Source organism: Cyprinodon tularosa, unplaced genomic scaffold (genome assembly GCF_016077235.1).
Source record: "Cyprinodon tularosa strain WSP-4 unplaced genomic scaffold, ASM1607723v1 ctg131, whole genome shotgun sequence".
In the NCBI taxonomy this organism is placed as follows: domain Eukaryota; kingdom Metazoa; phylum Chordata; class Actinopteri; order Cyprinodontiformes; family Cyprinodontidae; genus Cyprinodon; species Cyprinodon tularosa.
In genome coordinates, this window is record NW_024038126.1 from 313,849 (window position 1) to 338,989 (window position 25,141).

The 25,141-nt window shown below is 36.9% G+C and overlaps 3 protein-coding genes across 3 annotated transcripts; 1 reads left to right on the forward strand and 2 right to left on the reverse strand.

Moving 5' to 3' along the window:
- Nucleotides 1-294: 294 nt before the first annotated feature.
- LOC119778266 (tripartite motif-containing protein 16-like) lies at nucleotides 295-7,056 on the forward strand. Its single transcript, XM_038277421.1, has 6 exons — nucleotides 295-976; nucleotides 1,092-1,187; nucleotides 1,278-1,511; nucleotides 2,253-2,424; nucleotides 4,033-4,107; nucleotides 4,183-7,056. Exons 1-6 carry the CDS (start codon nucleotides 599-601, stop codon nucleotides 4,716-4,718), a joined length of 1,491 nt encoding a protein of 496 aa, XP_038133349.1. The 5' UTR covers nucleotides 295-598; the 3' UTR covers nucleotides 4,719-7,056.
- amn (amnion associated transmembrane protein) lies at nucleotides 4,960-6,608 on the reverse strand. Its single transcript, XM_038277420.1, has one exon. It carries the CDS (start codon nucleotides 6,548-6,550, stop codon nucleotides 5,132-5,134), a length of 1,419 nt encoding a protein of 472 aa, XP_038133348.1. The 5' UTR covers nucleotides 6,551-6,608; the 3' UTR covers nucleotides 4,960-5,131.
- A 5,937-nt stretch (nucleotides 7,057-12,993) lies between the features above and the next one.
- Nucleotides 12,994-24,979, reverse strand: hid1a (HID1 domain containing a). Its single transcript, XM_038277422.1, has 19 exons — nucleotides 24,828-24,979; nucleotides 24,114-24,263; nucleotides 23,558-23,728; nucleotides 22,869-22,985; nucleotides 22,309-22,415; nucleotides 22,100-22,216; nucleotides 19,399-19,606; nucleotides 19,246-19,302; nucleotides 19,017-19,157; nucleotides 18,832-18,922; nucleotides 18,353-18,504; nucleotides 18,183-18,261; nucleotides 17,889-18,053; nucleotides 17,577-17,804; nucleotides 16,273-16,424; nucleotides 16,106-16,192; nucleotides 15,932-16,023; nucleotides 15,680-15,838; nucleotides 12,994-13,622 (listed from the first exon to the last, which is right to left on the reverse strand). The coding sequence occupies exons 1-19, from the start codon at nucleotides 24,891-24,893 to the stop codon at nucleotides 13,559-13,561; spliced, it is 2,403 nt and encodes an 800-aa protein (XP_038133350.1). The 5' UTR covers nucleotides 24,894-24,979; the 3' UTR covers nucleotides 12,994-13,558.
- Between the last annotated feature and the right edge of the window lie 162 nt (nucleotides 24,980-25,141).

The following is a 25,141-nucleotide window of genomic DNA, read 5'->3' on the forward strand; positions in this document are numbered from 1 at the left end:
AATTGTTCTTGGATCTTTGGCCAAATATTCAATTGTCCACACTTGTTGCTCACAGACAAAAGACAAGGGTCTGTGTTGCCTCTGTGCTGCATGATAGGACAGAAAGGAAGTGGATATGGAGATAAGCGGTATAGTCAGGAAGTTGTTGCAGTTCTGTTGTCAAAAGATAAAAAAAGGTCTAAACAGCCTCAACGTTCTAATTAAAGGGAAATTTTTTATTCTTGGCTGAAAAACAATCAAAGCATTTATATGCAGCTGTGTTCTTGTGATATTCACCTGTAAAAGCTAAATAACATTTGATTAACTACATCTATTGTTCTACAGCACTGGAAAGCTAAACACGAGTTTAACTCCCATCTTTGGAAGCCTATTTCCTGTCTATGCTAAATCTAGAGAGTAAAAACAACAAGGGAGGAGTGAAAAATGATACAGTCTGAGCTGAATACCATAGGCGTGGTTCTTAATTCTTTTCTCATGCACTCAAGGGTCTTTGTGCCTGAAACTCTATCTTCTTTCGTTTTCGAATGAACAAAGTAGATCTTATGCTTATTTAAATTATAGTTTAGCAGGTCGTGGTTTATGGTAGAAGTACTTGAATATGGTGACGATCAGCACTGATACTGAGGAGAGCTTGAGAGAAAAAATGGAGAATCAGAAACCAAACACACAACTGCTACAAGACGTGTTGTGTGATTCCTGTATGGAGACCCCGAGCAAAGCGCTCAAATCCTGCCTGACGTGTCTGGTTTCCTACTGCAAAGCCCACCTCAGACCCCATCTGGAGAATGCCAAATTTCAGAACCATCGTTTGGTGGATCCACTCCATGACACTGACCGTCAGACCTGTGAGGTTCATCAACTTCCCCTCGAGAGCTTCTGTTTTCTGGATGGCTGCTGCATCTGTGCGGAATGCGAGGGTCAGGAGCACCACGGGCACGAGACAATATCTGTGGAGGAAGCTCGAGGAAACATTGAGGTCTTTTGAAATAAGAAAAAAACAAGAATATTAATGTTTGTACTGATTTTGAATCTGCTAAAGTTTGTAGAATCCTTTCAACATGTGTTACTATTTTATTTGAAATAATATGCAGACTGAACTCCTGCAGAAACAACAGAAAATCACTCAAACTGTCTCAGATGTAGAGAAAGTGATACTAAAATTACAAAGCAATGGCGTTTTAATTAAGGTAATCTTACCTTTAAAACATTTATTTAAAGCAAAATCATCTGCACTATAAATACATAAAGCAAATTTTTTCATTTTTTTACCCCTATAGTCTTCAGTACAGGAGCTGTGTGTTATGGTTGAAGAGCAGTTCACCAAGCTGCAGAAAACTGCAGAGGAGGCCAGAACCAGGGTGGAGGCGGTGCTGAAAGGACAGCAGAACCAAGCTCTGAGACAAGTAGAGGGCATACAGGCACATCTGGAGCAGAAGAGGGTCGAGATGATGAAAACTGCAGCCAAGATGAACAAACTGTCTAAGAGCAAATCTGATGTTGATTTTCTAAAGGTAATGTCTTTCAGGAGTTAACACACCTTTCTTATATCATGTAAACTTTTTGAACATTTCATGATATTTCCTGTACTATTTAAACAAGAAATAAACAAAGAAAAATAAATATTTAAGGCAGAAAAACAATTAAAAGCTAGAAAGAATCTTACTCAAGTCTATCTTCACTGGTATAATTTCGATAAACAATGGGATTGGTTGATTTACGGGTCTTAAAGCAGCTTTAATCAAATTTAACCAGTTTTAGTTTGAATCACCCCTTTGTAACTTATGCAGTTACGCTAATCATGTGCTTACTTTTGACATGATTTTACATGATATAACAACCATGGGTTAACACCATAATTTCCCCATTGTGGGACAATAGAGGGGTTTTCTATTCTATTCTATTTTGATAGTTATTTTTACCCTCTGTTTCAGATTAACTGGTAGAACAGAGTCAGTCAAAAAAGGTTTTCAGGTTGTTATGAAGAAGGAAGATTACAGAGTCTGGTGTATGTTTAGGGGTCAAAGGTTTGATGTAATGTCAGATTAGACCAAGATATTGTGTCTGAGAAGGGGTTTATTTTGGATACAGGCCTGTTGACAGTGTACATAAAGGTTTTCTGTGGCTCCATAGAAAAATTAATGGGTTCCAGTTCAGAGAAAAGAGAAATAATGGACTTTTTTTTTTTTTTTTGGTTTGTTTCTAAACCAAATCAACTTGATCCATTATATTTGTATGCTGTGCTCACATTATAGGATTACACAGAGTGGGGAAAAAGATTGCCAGATGTATGCATCCCCACTGTGCACATCAGTCGACTGGACCATTTACAACAATGCGTTCAAGCAGTGACTGATGTAACTCAGGAGCTGTGTGGCCTGATTTTGGACTCCTACAGTGAAAAAATTAGCTCCATCTGCAAAAGTGGTGAGCTCATTTTTGTTAAATCATCTTCCAGATCATTGGAGATGAAGCTTAGACATAATTACTTCAGCATATTATTTTTTTTATTTTTTTTTATTTATCCTTTAATGATATGTTAATCCAGGGGCTGTATCACATTCCTTAGATTCAGACTTATCTGTTTAAAGAACTGAATTGATCAGTCAAACAAATTTGTATATAAATGATTGAATAAGCCTTAAATCCGGCATCAGTTATCACATATACTGTACTTCTACTGAGAATGGCTTGAGATAACTTGATAACTCATGTTTCAGAAGTACTAATTAACCCCTGCTGTTTCTGGTTAACTGTTTTAAAAATGTAGATATGCTTGAAGTATATAGCATCAAGCTTAATGATGTAAAAACCAACCTTGGAATTTTTAACTAGAGTGAAATTATATCAGACTTAAATTGAGCATATTTATTGATTAGAGAAAAAAGTTAAGATATAACTTTTTCAACAAAATATACTATGAAAACTTTGTACGGTACCATTTCTCAGTACACCATGGAACATTTTCCCAAGGGAAAAGCTGCAGGTCCCTCCCTATAATGTTTCACAAGGTTGGAGTATACATATGAAGCTATTCCATTTCCCACTATCTCTTTCACTCATCAAACTTGCTGGCTTCACTTTTGTCATCTATTTATAGATTTACTGTGGGATTTCAGTCTAGACACTAAACTTTCTGGGAAAAAAAGGTTAATTTTGTTTCCTTTGAACCATTACTTGAATTGACCAGAGGTTTTAGATTATAATTCCCTTAAATAGCCCATAATGGTCAAATATCGATTCTCTTGTGGAGTCAAAAATATTCTGGCATTAAAAAAAAGTTCTCAGTGTTAAAAATCCTCACCAGGATTTAACACTTTTTGAAGGAGGAACAAGCACACTGCCTCACATATCCTCAGCCACACTTATGAGTAGGTCCCATTTGCTTTTCCTCATTTTTATAAGCATTATGTCAATGCTGCCTGAAATGTGTCTAAACCTTTATTTCCATAAAAAGGTTTGCAATCTTCAAATGTTTACATTTATGATGGTAGGATGGATTAGTTGGGGGTATCACTAACAAATAACAGTTAACATGGGTTATCTAGTGTTTGGTAATGAAGACTTCAAGATTACGCTTTTCAATGCAGTTCAGATGACAACATTCTATTCTTTCCTCATCCTTACTTGTAAGTCCTTACAAGGCACACTTGGGTCCTCATTCAGCCTACTGACCATTAGTTAGTTGAAATGTTCAAAATCTAGATAACCCCAAATTAACTACCAATCACAATTTCAAAAAGTCAATTCAAGCAAAACATTAGTCTACATCAAATAAAGGCTTTATTACATTGATTTCAATTGATTTTTAAGAGATACCAGCAATCATTTCACTTGGATTTTTTTCACAATGATTATTTTATCCTCTGAATAGTTATTATTAAAGCAAAAATTTGACTTGGAGTGGTTAGATTTGTAAAAGATTAACCCGCTGCAATAAAAAGTTCATTTTTATGGCTTTTTGCATGTTTGCTATGGGAGCTGTTACAAGTTTAACAATTTTGTGCTTAACTTTTCTGCCAACTGATAAAACAGGTGCTAAACACTTCATGCAAGAGTGTGCGCCATCTTCTCTGCCTGATCCTGTGAACCAGGAGGACTTTTTGACATGTAAACACTTTATATATGTCCTTTTTGTCATTGCCATAAAACTAGTGTCCCATAAAACTACATTTCCTGTTTCAGACACAACGAGATTGACCTTTGACCCTGACACGACTCATCATTTTCTACGTCTGACAGCGGACAACCGAAAGTTAACCAACACCAGCCCCTGGCAACACAGCTACCCTGACCACCCCAGTCGATTTAAATATTGGCGTCAGGCCTTGACATTGGAGAGCCTCTACTTGGGGAGATATTACATTGAGGCAGAGCTGAGTGGGGAGGGCGCCCACATTGGAGTCACTTACAAAAGCATAGATCGTAAAGGAGAGGAAAGCAGTAGCTGCATCACTGGGAATGATTTTTCTTGGTGCGTTGGAAGAAACAACAGAGGTTTCTCTGCCTGGCATGCTGGGGAGGAGACTTCTTTGGAAGTCTCAGAAGTCACCAAGGTTGGCATATATCTGGACTTTCAACGCGGCTCAGTGTCTTTCTACGATATAACAGGCCCTATGATGCTACTCTACACATACATTACTGACTTCATAGAGCCCCTATATGTTACGGCCTGGCTGTCAAAGAAAGACAATGTTGTGACTCTGGTTCATGCAAAATGACGGCAACACGTTTTCTGCTGAGTTATAAATATCTACGGAGGTTTCATAATACGGGCAAAAATGTAGTGTGTCAGTGGCAGGTAATTCACATGCATGTCAACGAATGAGAAATTTATAACCACCTTGTGCATAATCTTGTAAACATACGAGTCATATACATCAGTGGATTGTTTCAAATCTTCTGCAGCTTTATTGCTGTTTTACTGCCATGGAATGTAATGTAAATAATGGGGAGAGAGCCAAACACAATAACTCACAATGTCACTTTTTCTCTTTATATTTTGCTTTAATTAATTAAACTCCTTGTACAGCACTATTACATGATCAGTTTGATAATACTAAAATCTATGATCATTCTGTATATTTTAAGTGCATGCTTACATTTAATCAGGAAACTGTGTGAAAAATCTACTTTAAACTGTAAAGTCGGTTTCATTCTCATCATACGCTGGATTCACAAAATGAACTCCGGTCTGTGTGATGATGATGGAATCGGTGCTGCTCACACCGGGAATGTTACTTAGCATGTCAGGCTTATCAAATATCGGGTTGTCAAATCCACGGTCAATGGCCCCATTGAGGTCGTCATCAACGTTGATGTTCCTCTTGAAGAGGTTTAGAGTTGGCAATGAGGGCATTGCAGGCATTGAGGGCAGTGGAGGCATCTGTACAACTCCCTTACGGATTAGCACAACCACAATCACTACAAGTGCAATCACAAGTAAAACTCCACACACAGCTCCAACCACAGTCCCTGCATTGCTTCCAGGCTCACTACTTGCTTGAATGTCAGCTCCTGTTATTCCCAATTTGGAGCCATGAACTTTGATATCTTGGATCATGTCCTGAGCCAGAGCTTCTGATAGCTTCCCTGTCTCTCCATCCAGAATAACGACCTGTATTTCAGGGGATGATCCATAGGGGATTATTCTCATCAATTGCTGTGGCTTCAAGACTTTAGACATGCCCAGCTGAATGGACTTGTATTGTGGAAGTATGAGAAAAAGGTGACGGATTCGTTCTCTGTAGTTCTGCAGGTTGAAGCCATCAGTATAATGGATGGTAACAACGGCACCACACACCTCACAGCAGTGTCCAACAGGAAGCAGGGGGGTCTCACACCTCAAAGAGCCACAGGTTACTGCACTGCAGATACGTTCATGATTGACAGAGTTCCCACAGTCACAGCCAGTAGGATCCCCACAACCTGGGTTGCCAACGGTGACAGCTGATGACCCATGAAACTGCAGCTGCCCTGAATCTGAGCTTAGATACTCTGAGAACTCAGATTTGCTTTCAAATACCTTTCCCAGCACAGACAAAGATTTGACAGGGATGGTGTTCTGGTTGGAGCTGGTGTCCACGCGGAAGGAGGAGAGGGCTTTGAACACAACATCATCCTGCTGACAAGGGACCATCTCTTCATGCACAGAGAAGAGGAAATTTCCGTCCAGCAGGTCGTTCTGAGTGGCAGCTGTTTGCCACAGAGTTGGATTAAGCCATTGCAGAGCCTCTGAGTTTTTGAACTTGGTCTTCACTCCTGTTCCACAATCTGGGTCCTGTCCGGCGACAACATAAAAACCAGCTCCCGAATTCAGAATAATCTCTCCATCCATCGGTAGCATCATCTCCTGCACGGCGTGATTGGTCTCCACAAACACAGACACCTTCCTCTGAGATGAAAACTGGACTATGTCACTGCCACACGGAACATCTCCTTTATCCCAGTTGGTCTTATTCTCGTAGTTGGTATTAGGAATCCACTGTTTGTAAAGGGCATTTGCTGCCCCAGCAAAACAGAGGATAAGTAGCACTTGTGGCATTTTCGACATCTTGAATATTTGTGGCAGTGGAAGGAAATTTTTTTGACCTTTGAGTCCAACCTTGTGACAAACATGAGACCAGCTCCACATACTGCTAAAGTTCATGAGCTCATCCTGTTCAGGAGCAGGTGACCTGTCAATATTTACACCTTCTGATGTGACACTCCTGCAATATGAACACCCATCCAAACTATCCTTAAGCTCTTTTTTCTGTGGTCAAAACAACTTGTAAGAAGGTTGAAATAATATGTAACATTTTAAAAGACTAAATTATGGCTTTAGGTTGCTTATTTTCTGCTTTTCACAAAGAAATAAATAATAATAGTTAGCAATATAGGTTTAATAAATAAAAAGTTGACACTGGAGGTAATGTGCATTTTTGCAAAGAATATGACTTTTCATGACTACATTAGCCAAAAAAATCCATTATTTAATTATAAATCAGAATAAACTGGACATAAAGATGATCCTACTGTAACTACTTTAACTATTCTGACTGATCTGCAACATAAAACCTAAACATTTAAACCATTTTCATAAGTATTCAAAGCCTTTACACTTCCCCACATTTTGCTATTACAGAACTCATTGGAATTTTGTGAAATTTTGCAAAAAAAAGTAGTCCAGTATTATGAACTTGAGGGAAAATAAACATGATCTGCATTTTTTATTTTATCTGAAAAGTTGTGGCACATTTTTAGGTCAAGCTGTACATTTTGGGTTCTGCTAAAAAATTTAATTACCCCCCCAGTCTCAACTCTTTGTTAGGGTTTAATTGGTTTTCTTTTAGGGTTTCCCTCTTTTCAGCTCCTTCTATCGCACTTTAGCTTTGACTCACTCCTGTTGAGCAAAAACAAAAACATCTTGTCAAAAACAAACATTTTGGCTTTATCTAATCCCATTTTGGTGATATCCCCTGCATGACAGAAATATTAAATTTGAAAAGAAAATGACTAAATGTTTTCCCATCTACAGATTGCCCACATGAGCTTTTTATCTCTGAATCTTCTCTAGCACCAAGGTGGATCATCTCTCTTTTCATTCTTTTTTTTAAAACACCCACCCTCTCCACTTTAAAGAAAAAATGCACAAGGACAACCCTGTACCCGCTACCGAGAGAGAACACCTATTAAACGTGTGCAAGAGCATGCACAAGCCATTTCTCCTCGTGCACCCTCTGTTTAAAAGTTGCTGTTTGCATCACTCATAAAAGCTTATTTTCCAAAAGAAGATTGACAGTTTTTCCATTATGTCACTCTCACCACCGCAAGCACGTAGGAAGGCCTTATATAAACATATCACCAGAATAATTGAAAATTAGGAGAACCACTTATTTTGACGATCCACCTGAAAAAAGAACATCCTCCACTATACCTTTAAGTAAAGTGAGATGTCTAAAGCAGAACATAGCTTGAGAGCCTATCTAAAATAAATATTTAGGGGTATCAGACTTCAGAGGGTTGGATGCATTATTTTGCTCTTTATATTGTATTTTTAAAGGATTTTAAAACCAAGTCTAATTTATATCTCACTGAACAACTATGCACAAATTTGTAGGGTTGTAAATTTAGTTGTAATTTGACAAAATGTGAAAAAGGCTGAATAATTGTACAAGGTGCAGTAGACCCTGTAGATTGCACATAGTCACATCATTTAATATAGGTCTAGAAATGATAGATAGATAGATAGATAGATAGATAGATAGATAGATAGATAGATAGATAGATAGATAGATAGATAGATAGATAGATAGATAGATAGATAGATAGATAGATAGATAGATAGATAGATAGATAGATAGATAGATAGATAGATAGATAGATAGATAGATAGATAGATAGATAGATAGATAGATAGATAGATAGATAGATAGATAGATAGATAGATAGATAGATAGATAGATAGATAGATAGATAGATAGATAGATAGATAGATAGATAGATAGATAGATAGATAGATAGATAGATAGATAGATAGATAGATAGATAGATAGATAGATAGATAGATAGATAGATAGATAGATAGATAGATAGCAATTTTGAATTGTTAAATGCAAGTTCTTCTTCAAGGATTGTCCAAATGCCCAGTCAGCAAGCCTTGCATAAAAATACTTCCAGGAATATGTTTGTGTATTATTAAAATATATCTAGCAAAAAACCTTTTATTTCCATTAACTACAGTAGCCTTTTGTTTACATTAAATCATATGTAGCTAAGTGGATGACATAAAACACAAGACTCAACATGTTACAATTTCAAACATATTCGTGGAACCTAAAATTGTTTTTATTATAAACAGTATCTTGAATTCATAAATGTCTCTAGATTACAGCTGTCTGTTTTACTTTGAACAACCCCTTGACTGCACTTCTTCGAATTGGACCTGCGTCAAGGCTGCGTAGTGAAACCCGCACCCCCTCCGCCTGACACAAGATGGGGGAAACCTGCAGGACCTAATGGAATCTTTGGGATTGAAGCAGTGCAGGAAATATGTGAAAATATGTTATTCTGCATAGAAAGGAAACAAAAGCTACAATCCCATAAATAAATTAAAGAAAAAAAAGGAAAATTAATTTGCATTGGCAAGAATAAGTTAATAAAAAATGTCAATTGTGTAATGCAGTTGTGCTTGAAAGTTAAGATACCCTTCCATCAAAAGCAGGAAAAAAACAGCTGCCAGTAAAATGAATTGAAATTGACAAAGTAATATAGAGAAATTATAAACAAAATAAAAATATTGGCATTGATTTAGAATACTTACCAATGTATGAATTAAAAAAATAAAACAAGAAAAAGAGCCTGTTGTTGCGCCGTACTTTTCTTTAATGTTTAGTAAAACTTCTTTTGACAGGTATGTCGGCTCACTGTTTGTTTTTTTAAATAAACTTCAAAATTTATGTTTTAATTTACTAAAATACAATTCATTATTTTCTTTCTGTTTTGTGTTATTGTAATCACTAGTGCGTATTTATCATTTGATTTAATGGGTGCTTATGTACATAGTTAAATGTGTAAATCATCCATTTTAAACTTGGTAGGCAGCTAAAAAATTACTATTTTGAAAAGGTTTTTCATTATTGGATGTTTTATATGCAACCCAGCCAGACATTTAATTGCTCAACAGGCAGAGCAGCTTAACTGCAAGCCAATCACTTTGAATAACCAAAATAATAAATTTGACACATAACAAATTATTCCAAAAAAGTAACACATTTAAACAAATAAAAGATTTCTTAAAATGATTTCCACATTATTTATTTTCACATTTAAACATTAATGTAGCTATATAAACTTTATTTTGGCAAGAAAAAATAGAGTAAACCTTAGCTTTAGCTCATTACATACAACACACCCCTCCCGCACAGACGTCTCTCTGCTGTGTGAGACGAGAAACATGTCACCAAAAACACCTTTCTCTGCTCATTCCAATCAAGAAATGTATCTTATTAAGTTAAACATTTTGCAGATATGCTGACAAGTAGTCTTTAATTTAATTTTTTAACTTATTTGAGCATAAAAAAATGACATTTTTTTGTATTTTGTATTTTTTTTTTTTTGCATTAGATCTCCATGTTTAATTTTTTTTTTTTTTTTCCTTCATCTGCATCAAAATCATGACATGCCTGTGTAAATTCTCCCTCATTTGGCTGATAGCAACCACAAAACAGGGATCACTTGGAAGTCTTTAATTTGGGACCTACACATAAAGACCAATATCTGCATTTTGACTCGCATCAACCAGTGGAACTCAAACCTTCTGTTATCAGAACTCTGAGTTACCAGCCTGACAATATTCCCTCAATTAAGGAGGAAAAAAACCCAAAGAACACAAAAAGTTTAGGTAATCACTTGAAGAATGTGGTTATCCAAACTGGGCATTTGTTAAACGGCCAAGAGAAGGATTTAGGGGGTATTTTTAAATCCAACAACATACTCATGCAAAATCTAGTTAATCCTGACATTGACAATCTTGACATGTGATCCAGTTTAGCAAGGACAGCATGTACTGCCTCATATACAGGATAAAGCACACAACAGCTACACAAACACATGGCACAGTATAGGAGAGCCAGTAGCTCTGAGCAAGAGTCAGCTGAACACTGGAAACCTCAAGAACAAAGGATACTCCTTTGAAGAACAAAATGTTCAGATTTTGGACAGAGAAGACAAATGGTTTGAAAGAGGGGTGAAGGAAGCCGTCTTTGTGAAAAGGGAAAAACCATCCCTAAACAGAGAAGGAGGGTTTCAATTTCGGCCTCCAAGCACCTACAATTCAGTTAAGGACAAATGAGTCCAATAATCCAGGAGAATAGCTGATAGCTATTTGATTTGCATCTAATTTTTGGAATGTGCTTAGGAGGATGGACCTCCATGCTACTTAAATACACCAACCAGGTAAGGAGACTGGCACAGGGAGGCAACAGGGAAGAACTCAAAAATATGCAACACTGTTAAAATATGACACAAAATGGAAAAGAAAGCAAAGAACAAAACAGAATGACATGAATAACTGAAAACTCAAAAATAAACTCAAAAAGAAGACCACAAAGCAGAACCATGTCAGTTTTGTGGGACTCATATTAGAAACATTTGGTCATAGATGACAGACAGCCCTTTTTATGTGTAACGTTTGGTCCATTTAAAGAACAACAGCTACTGTTAACAGTTAAGATGGTAGGATGCAAGAATAACAAATATCAGTTCTTTTGACTTCTGGTTTTCACTCAAGCTGACAATGAAGGTTCAGTTTGACTGAAAGGTGAGCACTCTTTGATCTGTTGTCTGTTTTGGTTTACCTACGGTATCTTAATTAATTCTGTTGGCCCTCCCTATTCTGCAAGCTGTGGTTTTCTTTGTTCGGGTCTCTTAATTACTAGGTATGGTAAAGTTAATTTCATCTTGTGTAAGATCAATCATTAGTCATAATTAAAGATGGAAGACAGTGTTTGCAAAATTTGAACTTAAATTGTGGGTTTTAGACCTACCGTACTTTTTTGTGGACTCATGCAAAAGACTGCATTCAATTACACTCATTTACAAAACAAGTTATGAATTCTTGCTTATGTTTGGAAGTTTTTACATTACTGGGTATTATGTGTTCAGTTTTTCAGGTGTGCTCTTGAGGTGCATTCACAGGGTGTGCATGTGTCCCCATGTAAAGGCATTTTCAGAGGCCAGCTAATGGTCAGTGATGAGGCACACACCTTTGATCAAGCAAAGTTAGTGTTTTACAGGCCCTAATATTTTAACTAAATACCTATGACAAAGGATATAAACTGAGGAGAAGAGTTGTTTATCATTCATTTTCACTTTACAAGGATTTCTATAAAAATAAACAAAGAGGGTTTTTGCTTTTCCAAAATAAAGGAACAAAAGGTCATGTGATTATCCAAAGCTTTTAAGAGTTACAGTTTTTACTAATAATACAGCTGGAAGCCCTTAAATCTGTCTGACTTGCATTTTCTTTACAACAGGAATTTTGACTGATGCAGGGCTAAATGAGATATTTGTAGAAATAAAGAATAAGGCTTATAAGTAAGCTTGCTGTAATGTGCTTGTGCATCCCTTACAAACCGTGAAGCGCTCTTCATGCCTCCAAATGGTCAAAAATTCAGCGCATGTATGTGGAAATAATGACCTTGCTGTCAGCTTTTCTAAATGTATGCTAAGGTGTGTCTACATTGCACCTGGATAAATTGGAATATCAGCAAAAATTTTACATATTCTCTAATATAGTTTGGTAACTGTAAATGTTAAACTGTATTGCATACTCTATTTATTTTTCTGTTCACATTGATTTTTTATTTCAAGCTAATGAAATCTGTTTCCTAAGAGAGGGAAAGCCATGGCAGATCATTGCATAAAACACTGGCTGGACAAGTTTAGTGACAGAAATAAATTGCATAAAAAACAAGGACAATGAAATTAGAGGACAAGAAACTTCCATATAATTCAAATGATTACATTTTCTGATAAGTTTAGTGATTAAATATGCTTATTCGCTGAATTATAAAAATAATTCAAGCATTTATCTTATGCATTAAATTTCCAGAACTAATTCTGCAGACTTTAGTATCCCTCTGGTTGTCATTTCCCCAGTACCAAAAATATGGATCATAAGCTGGACCTTGTGAACAACTCTAAACAAATGTTTATGCAACCAGTTTCATTATGTTAAAACATAAAACCCCGATAGGTGGCAAATAATTACTCACATTCCTAAAATAACCTTATACAAAGCATAGCTGCAATTTCTTTGACTAGATTTTTTGTTGTCAAATAATCCAACTCAAAAGTTTTATGCAAAACTCCTGCATAAGTTGATCAAATAAATAGGGAACTTGAGTCAAAAATGATTGTACCGCCCTCTAGTGGATAATTTCTGAAGTTACGCTAAAATGTTGGCAAATCTTATTAACCAAGAATGCCAATATCAACACAACCAACACAGGGTACACAGGTCAATAGTAATATATATTTTCAGGACATTTCAAGAAAAATACAGTTTTTAAGTCAAGCACTGCAAATATCGCAAATCAGAACAAAAAAAGTCTAAAACAAACCCTGTTGGTTTACATTAAAAACATCCCCATATCTGACACATCACATTTAAAGCTCACTTTAAAGCATAGGAAATACAATAAATAAATAGTAATGCTAATAGTGCCATCCAAAATAACTTACATGAGTTTGCTTAAAAACGCCACATCCTTTATAACAAATATGACAAATTCTAAATATTTCTGATTTACTTCTTTGCTTTTTGAAAACACTTCTTTCTTCTCAGTGCTATAACAGACATTCGGCTGTCTCAAGGTTTTAAAGAAATGTTGAAACACAGTTGCTTATAGACATCAATGATACTTCATATATCTTTAATCTTTCCAGGTAGGAAGGTGTTTGGTGCAAGCATAATGATTAGAGGACAGGTCTAACACAGTGAGGTTCTGTTTTTCTTTCCCAGAAACCAGTGGATACTTGTAGAATGAGAAAAGTGCTTTTCTTTTAGTCATGAGGTTTACATCCTCTGGATCTCAAAAAGGCGCACATCGGTGTCGTACCAGATGGGAGGATCCACATTGCTGGAAAAAAAAGACATGACATTTTATAAAATGGTTTAGCCAACATAAATATTAGATGCTGATATGAGAATATTTTCTAAACAGAACCACAGGCTGCAAAACACTCCCGGTGTTGCTCCCCCTGCCATGTTTGTTTTACAGGTTTTAAGATTGCTGCCTTCCCCCTGGTCCATGGAACACTAATAATGCCACATTCGAGAGGATCTCCCAAATGTTGTCCCAGCAGGCTTAGAGCCAAAGACAAAATGGCGACGGAACCACACTCTTCAGCCTGCTTGATTCAAGCGTTTTCAGGCCATTTAAGAACCAGATTGCTACAGAACAGATACTACTTTTAATATATTTTAGAGTTTACATGAGTAACCCAGAGGTCTCAGCCTTGCTGAACCAAGAGACCAAAAAAGGACAAAACTATAATTACCAGCTAGGTAATCTGAACATGGGCCAAACCAAGAAAACAGCTTAGGCGAAGCTTTTCTGAAATTTGGAGGTGATTAGGGTTGCCAAATATCTCTTAAAAAGTGTATTGTCTAATCTCAGGTTTGATTTAAATGAAAAGGCAAAAATAAGCTCATAACATTGGTAGGGTGGAAGAAAATGCCTGGCTCCAGCTCTGGCAAAGTAAGGGAAAGAAATTCCAGCTGAACAATTTGGGTTTTGATGATTATTTTCTGATGTTTTCATGTTTTTACCTAAAAAGCACACCCAGCTAAAGAAGCAAAAGGATCCCTACCATTAACTATTCCCTCCAGAACAATCACACAAGGTCAACAATTAATTGTACAAATAGTTATTGATTGCTTATTTGGCAAATCCTTTAATACAGATATATAATATTTTATTTACCTCTTGGATTTGGATTATTAATTAGTTTGAACAGATTCTAATTGCTCTAAATAAGTATAAAAGCCAATATGACCTCAGATCAAACTCTTCAAGATAAACTTTGGTGCTCCAACATCAAATCCATGACACACTGTAACATCATGACTTTATTTATTTTTTTATGTTTTCAATTATTTCATTTCTTTTCCTATGTACAATGGAGCTTATTAGTTTAGTTGAGTTTCACTAGTTTAGTCAAGAGTTTTTAACTGATGTTAGACCTCGAGTTATAGGATTTTTGCTAGCAAATTGTTATATTTTTAATGTTGTGAATTTACACCATAGGTGTGCAGCTAACTGTTAGACAATGATTTGAACTTAAATCTCACTTACATTTGTTGTTTTTACAAACAGCCTGTTTGGTGTGTTTTCATAGAACAACAAAAACCTGAAGTAATTTTAATTAAATAAAGTTATAAGAGCATTTAAAGTAGCTCTAGAGAAATCTAATTTTTAGTCGACTGTGGCTCCCCCCAGTGGACAAAGGCTGTATGTTTTGCCTAAAGAGTGCTGTGATAAATATGACATAGATGTCATATTTGAATCTCATTAAAATTATACAAGCTACATGAAATTTGTCAAAAAATAATATTTTTTCTTAAAAAAAATGTAATAAACAGCCAACTGAAAATTTTTTAAGCTCAGTTTGGTTTTGTCATTGTTCTTTGTATCATAAGTGATTTTATGCTTTAATCATAAAATAAATTGTTTCATACATTTTGTATTTTTATAAAGGTTTAAATTTGCATCACATTTGAAACGTTTTTTTTTTTTTGTGGTGACAATTTAGAAAAACAGGTTGAGGTCTCGACAATATTTGTATCAAAACCAATTCAGTGTATGCATTTTATTGAAATATCATAATTTTCATACAGCCATGCATAAACATTTATACTTACAGAACTTAAAAACAAGGACATAGAATTTAAATTAGTCTCTCTTTATTTTATTATCATTCTCCTCTTTATAACCTCTGTACAATACTTTGCTTTAAACCTACAGTATGCACACAGAGAACCTAAAACAACAGAGCAAGATGAATTTCAAAATCTAATTTTCACTTCTAAGCTAAAGTTTAGTTCTAACTTCCTTCCAGTTAGGATTAATTTTAATAAAAATATCAGGTGCCATAATCAGGTGTCTAAAAGTGTTAGATATATTGCCTGACTTACCGCAAATAAACAACACCCCACATGTAAGTACGGAACCACATGGCCGTACCAGCATTGGCTTGATATTTTCTGATCAGGATGGGGTGAGGAACCGGCAACAGTCCAACTAACGTGCCGTGTTGGAGAAACTTCAGGATCTCGGATTCATCTGTCAGGCCTCTGGAATGAAACAGGAATCAAACATCTGCATTATTTCTGACATGTTTTTTAAAGGTTCGATGGGATTTCTGCAATTCTGGAAATGAAACTGACTTATCAATGCAGATCTTCTCCACCTGGGGAACGAGTACTTGTAGGAGACGCATAATAGTCTGCAGGGGCAACTTGCACTTCCAAGATAGGATCTGGGACAGAAAGAAAATGTTTAATTGGTTACCTTGTAAAATAACCAAAATATATCTAAAAACAGTTCTATAGTTTGCTCACCCACTCTGGTGTGGGAACCCATAACGAAGTCGAAGAGGCATTCGATAAACGCCTTCTTTCCATTTCTGCCTCAGTGTAGAAAACATCCTAATATTGCCCAGATATTGATTAGCTAAATTACCATGAAATGTAAGGAAAGCACACTGAGACAATAACATCAGACTTACTTCATTATCTCTGCCTGAGTTTGACTCTGTGTCACTGGTTCCAGCAGCTGCACTTTGGTCTGAGCAAACTGTCTGTGGAGAATCCAACTTTGGGATGGAGACCATGGTCCCGTCCTCCGATACCTGCGACTTCTCAGTCAGTTTATCAATACCTGAAAGATTTCATGGAATTAAGAACAATAAAAGTGGAAAAGTTCTGAGAGCTTTCCTATTTATAAAAAGAATGGTCTGAAAAGCTGGGGAGCTGGTTGGATTTTAACTCCTTTGTGGCGCAACCTACTTACAGTAATACAGCAGCTGAATTTCTCCTCATAATTTCAAATAATAAAGGAAAATGTTTTATAATTTAAGTTGCCCCAAACATTTCACTGCTTAAATGTGAAGTTCCTTTGTTTTCAGAACAACAGAACACAGAGTTAAACAGCAATAAAACATTGTAAGATTTTTTTTTGTCTTAAATTCAAAAAGTGCTAATCTTTGAGAATCTGATAGCTATCAATTTCCACTTGTAAGAACATATATAAATGCAAATACAAAAAGCTACTATAGTACTGTATGAAATATAAATGTGGTTCATAACTATATATTATTACACACACACACACACACACACACACACACACACGTCCACCCACTGTGCCTAAGGCACCAAGTACTGAAGGAAGTAACCCTACCCCCAAAGAAAAGAACTTGTGAAAAATCATAACTAATATTATCACAATAAATATATATATATAAAAAATTAATGGATAATAGCAAATATAAGCAAACCAAAAACATGTTCAATTAAAAGATTGACCTGTCTCCAGTCTCCATATAAAACTTGTTTAAATTTGGAACACAACAAAATCCCACTGAATTGTTCTGCATTAAATGAAACTGCTAAAAATATCAAATCATAATTCCCCCATATACCTTAGACACATTTAATTATGCAAGTAGAAAGAGCCACACTGGATATCTTCTCTCAATACTACTGCAGTTAAAGTATATGATTACAAAGTCCTAGCGGATACATTTGGCCAGCTGTGAATCTAAATATAAAAAAATGGTGAATTATGTAATAAAAAGATGACTCTAACCACTGAGCAGCTGCTCTTCTAGCACAGCATGGAACACACTAAGCTTTCAAAACAGGAACTTGCTCCTCAATTCCAAAAAGAGCTGCTCCAAAAATGGGTTCATGAATTATTTCAGGTGTTACAGCTACTGAAGGAGCTTTTGGATTTCTTATAAAATAAAGAAAAGGCATATATTAATTATGTGATGATTGGGCTTAAAGTATTCAGTTGAAAAGCAATTACCTGGTATAGCGACTAGGCTTGTCTTCAGTGTACCCGGCTCTGCTGGCACTGCAGGGTGAGAGCCCTCCATGGACACAGTCTCTTGAGAGCTTGTGCGTGAAATCACATCTGGTGACTTCTTTTTCCTTTGCAAAGCCTTTTGGATTGTAGCGGGATCAGAGGGCAGGTTGGCCAGCTGATGGAATACATTGCGTTTGCGGATGATGGCATAGACCAGATTACAGTTTCCTGGCAGTGAGATAAAAAAAAGACTTTTAGAAACAGGCAAAAGAAAAACAGGTTCCACATTACCTCAGAATGGATCCAACTTACCATCAAACTGATACTGAATAATATTGTTGAAAGCCTCCAGAAGGAAAAAGACAAGGTGATGGTTCTGAGCAACAGAGAACAGAAACCAGGTGGTGGAAAAAGCCTCCAGCAGGTGGAGTAGTTTATTTGCAGCAACCATGGACAGGCTCTTCAAGTAGGGGGAAACTGCAACAATATATTAAAAAATATATATATAGAAATTTTTTTACCATTTGTGAAAACTCTATCATAGCATGTGGCTTCAAATATTTAGAGGAATTCCAGTAAAATAAAAACAGGAATATGGATATTCACCATTTACAATAATGGTGAGCAGGCAGTCAAATAGAGGTTGGAGGCGCTGGTGTCCAGTAGTGATAATCTTGTGAAAAACCTAGAAATAAAAAAGAAAAAAACACACCACTAAGACTTCATATAAATTCAATAATACTCATTATCTCTGATGATTAAGTATGGTGTCTCACCACGATTAGGAGGTCTGCATGCGTCCCTGTGAACACTGGGATGTCCATTGGAACATGGAGAGAGTACGGCTTATTTAAGCGCACACCAAAGTTTCTCTCACCACTCAGTAGGAGCAAAATAAACACACCGATGTGCATGAGTCCAACACGAGCTGCAACCAAGACACAACACAATTGGACCTATTGCAAGCTAAATATTCTTACCATTATGCAGATCTTATTGCTTGGTGACCTTGCAACAGTTAAGATATACTGATCTATTATGCATTTGTTCATATTTTTGATAAAATATCAGTTAGTATTGAGCATCTCCTTTAATGTTACATAAAAAAGGTTAAAAAAAGATCTATATCTCAATAATAAAAAAAAATTGGAGTTAGTCAAAAGTCAGCCTTTCTATCTTTGCTTTTTTGTTATGTACTTGTTATGTCTGATTGCTCTAGAGGAGTTTGTTTCACATCACCAAGATGAAGACCTACATTGATCAGCCCTGGCATCATTCAGATAATAGAGTATAGGAACAAGAACATCCAGCACATCACTGCTCTTCAGGACAAAAAACAAGAACTTCTGTGGAGGAAAGCATAAAAGAAAAAAAACTTGTGTTATTTAAGAAAAAATATATATTCATCTGATGTCTGGCTTTGTTTTAGTGCAGATCTACCTTGTTAAAGTCGCAAAGTTTCCAGAACAGCACCAGTAACTCTTGGTGGAACTGGATTTTCTTGGTGGAATGTGGCAAATATGTCTGAGTGAGAGGATTGGTGAGCAAACGAGCGAGGCCCTTCAGCACAAAGTCAAAGTCCTATACCGATTGAGAGATGTATGAGGACAACTTTCAATTAAACACAGTGAGCAAACAATTGAATTATGTTTAAAATAACTAAACAAACCTCCTCTCTGTGAATCCGTGACAAGTAGTTGACAAAGAGATTCTCAGGGCCAGCATTCTGCACACAGATCAAGAGACTTTTGTTTGGTTTTTTAAAGGTATACAAAGAAACATTGCCAACAGGGCGACATTCCTTATTGCCCTCTTCTCATACCTCTAGTTCCTCTATACTGGATGAGGAAGCAGCAGGTCGGGGAACCCCTCCATCGTGCTCAAGTGTCACAATAAGGATCTGCACAGCCTGCTCTACAAGCTGCTCGCGGTAATCCGCAAACAGCAGGTGGTTGTAGGGGATACCGTAGCCCACCGGATCATAAGCACAGACCACATTAAGAAGAGATGTGAACAGAGGCAGAGCGTGTCTAGGAGAAAAACAAAATATGAAACAACTCTTAGAGAGACATTGAAAAAGTTGCTCTGCAGAAGGGGAAATAAGGGAACTTTGAGCATGTCTACATCATGACAAAAATCATATTAAAGTGGAACTGATGAGATACAAGTTGAAATTTTTTTTGGACACCAAATATTAATCTTATGATAAAATGAAGCTAACTCAGATATCCATATTTCTATATTTGAATATGAGCTACAAACGGGAAGTATTTGCAGCTTGGCTGTTTTCTATTAAGACCAGCAGGCAATTTCACCTGTGAAATAGAGTCCCATGAAAAGATGCTCAAAGTAATTTGCTGCAGAGCTAAGATTGCACATAGAAGATTCAAGAATTAAACAGCATTTATTTCCCTACTAAGAAAAAAAAAAAAAAGTACTGCAAAATTGCTGAGTTCTTTTTTGAAGACAAGCTAAAGTTTTGGCAGAGCTGGATCAAGAATCACAAGGCAGAAATCATCTGCAGTTAGCGTCAACACACTAAAGGCTTGGTTGTGCTTGATGCAGGTACTTGTACACAATGGATGTGTTCGTTTTCAGAGGCTACATCCTCCAAGGATGCGGTCTACATGGACTGGATCCTTTGAGGTCCATGAAAATAAGGAGACCGGAAGAGTTTTGGCTGTGGATTCAAACAGGTTCAGCCTTCCCCGACTATCACTGCCGGTATGCTCTATCGCCTAGAAACCGTGACAGTTGACACAGTTGAGTTATTGAGGTGCTAATAACATTTCCGAGGAGCTTCAACAGCAGTACCGATCAGATCTATAGCCCCCACACTGCAGATATATCAGAATCTGTCCTTAAATGACAGCCAAACTCATTTACACAGGGACGGATAAAAACCTTTTGATAAACCAAACGTCTTCTGCCATATATCTGACTAAATAACCATTTAAAACAACTTTTATCATTAATTTCAGACAGAACTATCTACATACTAGATTTATATTAAACTGCACTGACAATATTCACCACTGTTTGGCGCCAAGTGCCTTTTTCCTCTGAGCATGGAGCAGCCAGCATGCTTGGACTCACAATGAATCACAGGATACCCAAGGCTACGTAGGATGCACAGGACCTGTCCTTTAAAACAGGCAAAAAGAAGGATGCATTTGTCGGCCGCATAACGTGGAGTCTTCCGATCCAAACAGGCCTCGGCGCCATGCTATGACATAATGGGCCTACGAATCTGGCCTTCAGAGGACGCAGCGCCTGAATTCGAACTCAGCAAATCTCTGCAGCTAATATACTCCATGCACCTTTTCTCTTTGTACCCAATAGTCTGACCGACTCTATTGGGCCTTTTACGGCACAGACTGCAAGCTACAGCACCACGTAACATGTAGAATTTGTAAGCTGATTCCAGCGTTTTAAAAGCCTCTTCATGTCAGCCAAGAGTGACGGTTTCTTTTTGCACAATCTGTTGATCATAGTGATAATTATGGGCCTAATCATGAGATGCTGTCCAACTTATTCGAGGTGCACGGTGCGGAAATTTAGAAAGCCACATGAGGATCATGGATACTAAAATGATATCATTTGGCTGTGCTGACCTCCCAGAAACAAGAAGCATAAACCAGGATTTATCCAAACATTTTTTAAGCCAACCTGAAAATTAAAAAGTTTCTTCCTGTTAAGAGGGAGTTTTTCCTCTCCACTGTCACTACAAGCATGCTTAGTGTAAGGGATTGCATTTGAGTCATTGAAGCGATGCAATCAACTGGTTTTCCTTGAGATAGAAAACTTTGAATTAATTTGACTGTATGATCTGGTGAACTGGAAAGTGCCTTGAGATGACGTGTTGTGAATTAGCACTATATGAATAAACTGAATTGAAAATAAATATATAAAGTTATATAGGATAAGTTAAATATTATTTCTATCAAAGATTTTTTTTCATAGAGCTTAAAAAATAATGAAGATTGTGATCTGATAGTTATTTGAATAACAGTCACCACAAAGCGTTATTGCTGAAGAAGCTAGCCTTTTAGAGTGGTGTATCTGAGCATATACATGGAAAGGTGAGTGCAAGAAAGAAAAAACAAACAAAAAAACATTGGCACTGGATTCACAAGGCTGTATCTACATCTAAAAACTCTGTTTTTCAAAAGGAGAAAAAAAAATCAACAGTAGAAAAGAGTTCCTATCATTTCTAACAAACAGAATAACTTTAGTCCTATACAGAGAAGGAGGTATAGGAAAAACCCTCTAACTGAAATGTTGGAATTTCAAAAGATTTTTTTTTTGGCTTTTTGTTTTATTAATACTCAACATTTCACAGAAACACACTTTTTTATCAGCTCTAAGCCAAAAATATCAAAAATAATCAACACTTGAACGGCATCACTGACCAGCTTGATGTAGATTCACAACACTGCTGACTATCAATTAAATCTGGTCTTTGATGACCTCCTAATTTAAACTGATCCGAGCTTAGACCACATACAGTAAAGACATGTTACCTATTCTCTGTTGAGCAGAAGAATGTGACCCAGGGGTTGAGGACGCTGTTGTCAGGTGAAGGAGGTAGGTACATGGCCTCTGAGAAGCAGGTTAGTAATAATCTCAGCAGCTCTGCCCTTAAGATTAAAATAAATTATTATTTGACAGAATAAAAATACACCTTTAAAGTTTAAAGGTTTTCAAATGCAGGTGTTTTAAGCCAACTGACCTGTTGAGATCATGGATGTAGTTTAGAGGGGGGGACTGGGCGAATCCTACCCCAGCCTCCCAGATATACTCACAACTGTCTAAAGACTGCATGCTCTCCACTGAGTCCTGAAAGGGTCACAACAAACATTTTTAAACAAATTAATCAGGTTTAACAATTGCCAACAACGATCATCTTTTAAATAGAATTGTTTTAGACTACATCCTAATTTTGAAACAAAATGTAAATAACATTAAAAAAAACACTGTAAGTGTAGGATTGCTTCCTGGCTACATTCTTTACATTCTGAAGGAGAGAAGTTGCCCTCTTTCTGGTATGACCAGCAAAGCATTGCTTGTCATTATCCTTTGGCAAAACTAGAGTGACAGGTTAGTGAGTCTACTTCAGATCAGGAAGAAGGAAACAGTGCTGAAAAAACAGGTTCTAACCTTTCATTCATGAGACACAATTAGAGTGATTCTGGGAAAAGCCACAAACTATTCCCGAAAACCTTATCAACCACAGCTAATTTTACTGCTCAGTAAATGACAATTGAAAATAATTTTAAACTAGATACTCACAGGGCCTCTTCTGTGGCTGTGCACAGTGAAGTCAGGGCAGAAGAGCAGGTCAGCGATTGCAAGGAGCAGCGACTCGGCCAGAGGCCGGGCTCCATCGTCGTCGTCCAGCTCATCTGTCTGAAAAAAGATGGCCGCAAGGGCTTTATCTACACACAAATATTGTCTTCTTTTTATGGAAAAGACTCAAAACGATTAGAGTAAAATGTTATGACTAAGATATATATATAAATATAAAAAATGACAAATATATACCCCACCTTCTATTCATTGACTACAGGAAAATGTGTCTAGGTGGCTTAAGATATTTACTGGTTTCATATAACCACATCCCTTTATAATAGAACGTAGGTAAATTTAGAAAAATATGTTAAATTCTAACTGATTATAGTATGAAATCACCAAAACTACAATGTTACAAAAAAGAAGGAAAACCCAAAAAGTCACCAGCAAAAAGCACTCAAATATGAAAAGTAAAAAAATTCAAAAACACAAGAGATAACAAACAATATATGATACTAATATAATAAAGTGATTTGAACAATGCCAAACAGACCGTTAGAAATGCAATATGACTAAGGTGATCTAAAATGTCCCAAATAAATACATATAGACAACCAGTAACAAAACCTTAAATAGGTGTGAAAAATGTTCAAAAATATTTTTGCTATTTAAACATTGCCTTCACTTACCCCTGCATGCCCAGCACCAGGCACTGTTGACCAGAAGAACCCCCTCCAGTCTTGGTCCTCAAAGATGTAGGGAAGAATCCGGGTCAGGATGCGAGTGCAGTTCAGGACCACTTGCTTCTCCCTCTCTGTGGGACAGCCAGACTCTGCTCCCTGTACCAGCTTCTCCACCGCCTATATAAATATTACACATAAAATGTTTTCCCTGATGCATCTTGGGTGCAAAAGTAATCAAATGTGCTATAAAACTTGGACGTGTTTGTATAAGGGAGCATTGTTTTGTTTAAGCAAACCCTTTCATCAACTCTGAAACTGATAACAAACCCAGGCAACAAGCCATGGCTCTCCTGCTTCCTATTTAATTATGCTGCCTGTGTCTGTTTTGCTTCAGATAGGAAGCTGGGAATACGAGAGGCAGGAAGCAAAGAAAAGGGAAGGGGAATTGACTCATTTTTTTCCCACATCTGAGGAAACAAAATCCTGCAGCCTTTTTTCATCATTTCACTTCAATAGGGACATCCTCATATAAACCTGTTATGTATGGTATTTCAGTGTGTACCTTATAACAGAGGGTTGCCAGGTTTGAGGGGGACTCCTCTCGAACAGCTCTTATCTCTGCAGCTGGCACTAAAGCGAAAACATCCTGGACTGTGATGGTGTTGTCTGTCCAGAACTGATCCCAGAAGGCATCCTCTGTGGCTTCCACCGGCTGAGGACATCATGAACCACAGATTCACCAGATGGATCACATTTCAGACACAACATTCATATATAATGTTAATCTCTTTTTTATTTAGCAGAGGGACACGTTCAGCATTATGGTAAACAAAAAAAGACAATGAACGTGATGGCAGTGCAAACACACTCCTGCTTGTTTTAGGGAGATTGGACGCTTTTGCGCACCAACCTCAGCGTCCACCTGCCGCATCTGCAGACGTGTTTATTCCCGGAATGACGTCATCAGCTCTGATTTTTGCCCAACGCCACTGATTATCATCGTCAAAAACTGAATATGTGGGCTATTGTCATGAAACACGATTATCCACTTTTTATTCATACCACATAACACATTCTAAAAGCGCCGTTTAACGATACAGTTCATGTAGAAACAGCAAAATTCAGCAGAAATTAAAGGCTTTGTTTTCCAGGTCTGTTTGCTGATGGAGATTGATTTGGTTCTGCTGCTCGATCCCGTCTCCTCGGTGATGCTCCTGGGTGCGCTTCTAGGCTCTAATGGCAATGATTTGTTCAGACCACTGAAGCTTATATATACCTGCGTTTTGGTCGTGAGCTGGATCACCGCTTTCCTGAAATTCAGCTTTGAATCGCTGCTGCCCATTGCGGTCGATTCCCTTCAGACACGCAAGTCTGCTGCCGCTGAGAATCCCTGTTAATCTCACCTCCTTCCTACGCTTGAGTCATTGGCGGAGGCGTTTTCTTTTTTTTTTTTTACTTAACTATTGGCTGGCCGGAATATATGGAGCGCCAAAGGTGCCTGATTGTTTAAACCGTAGAAATCTATAAGTAAAATAAAAATTTGAATTAATAATGAATATTTGCTTTAACGAGCCACTAGTTTATTATTTT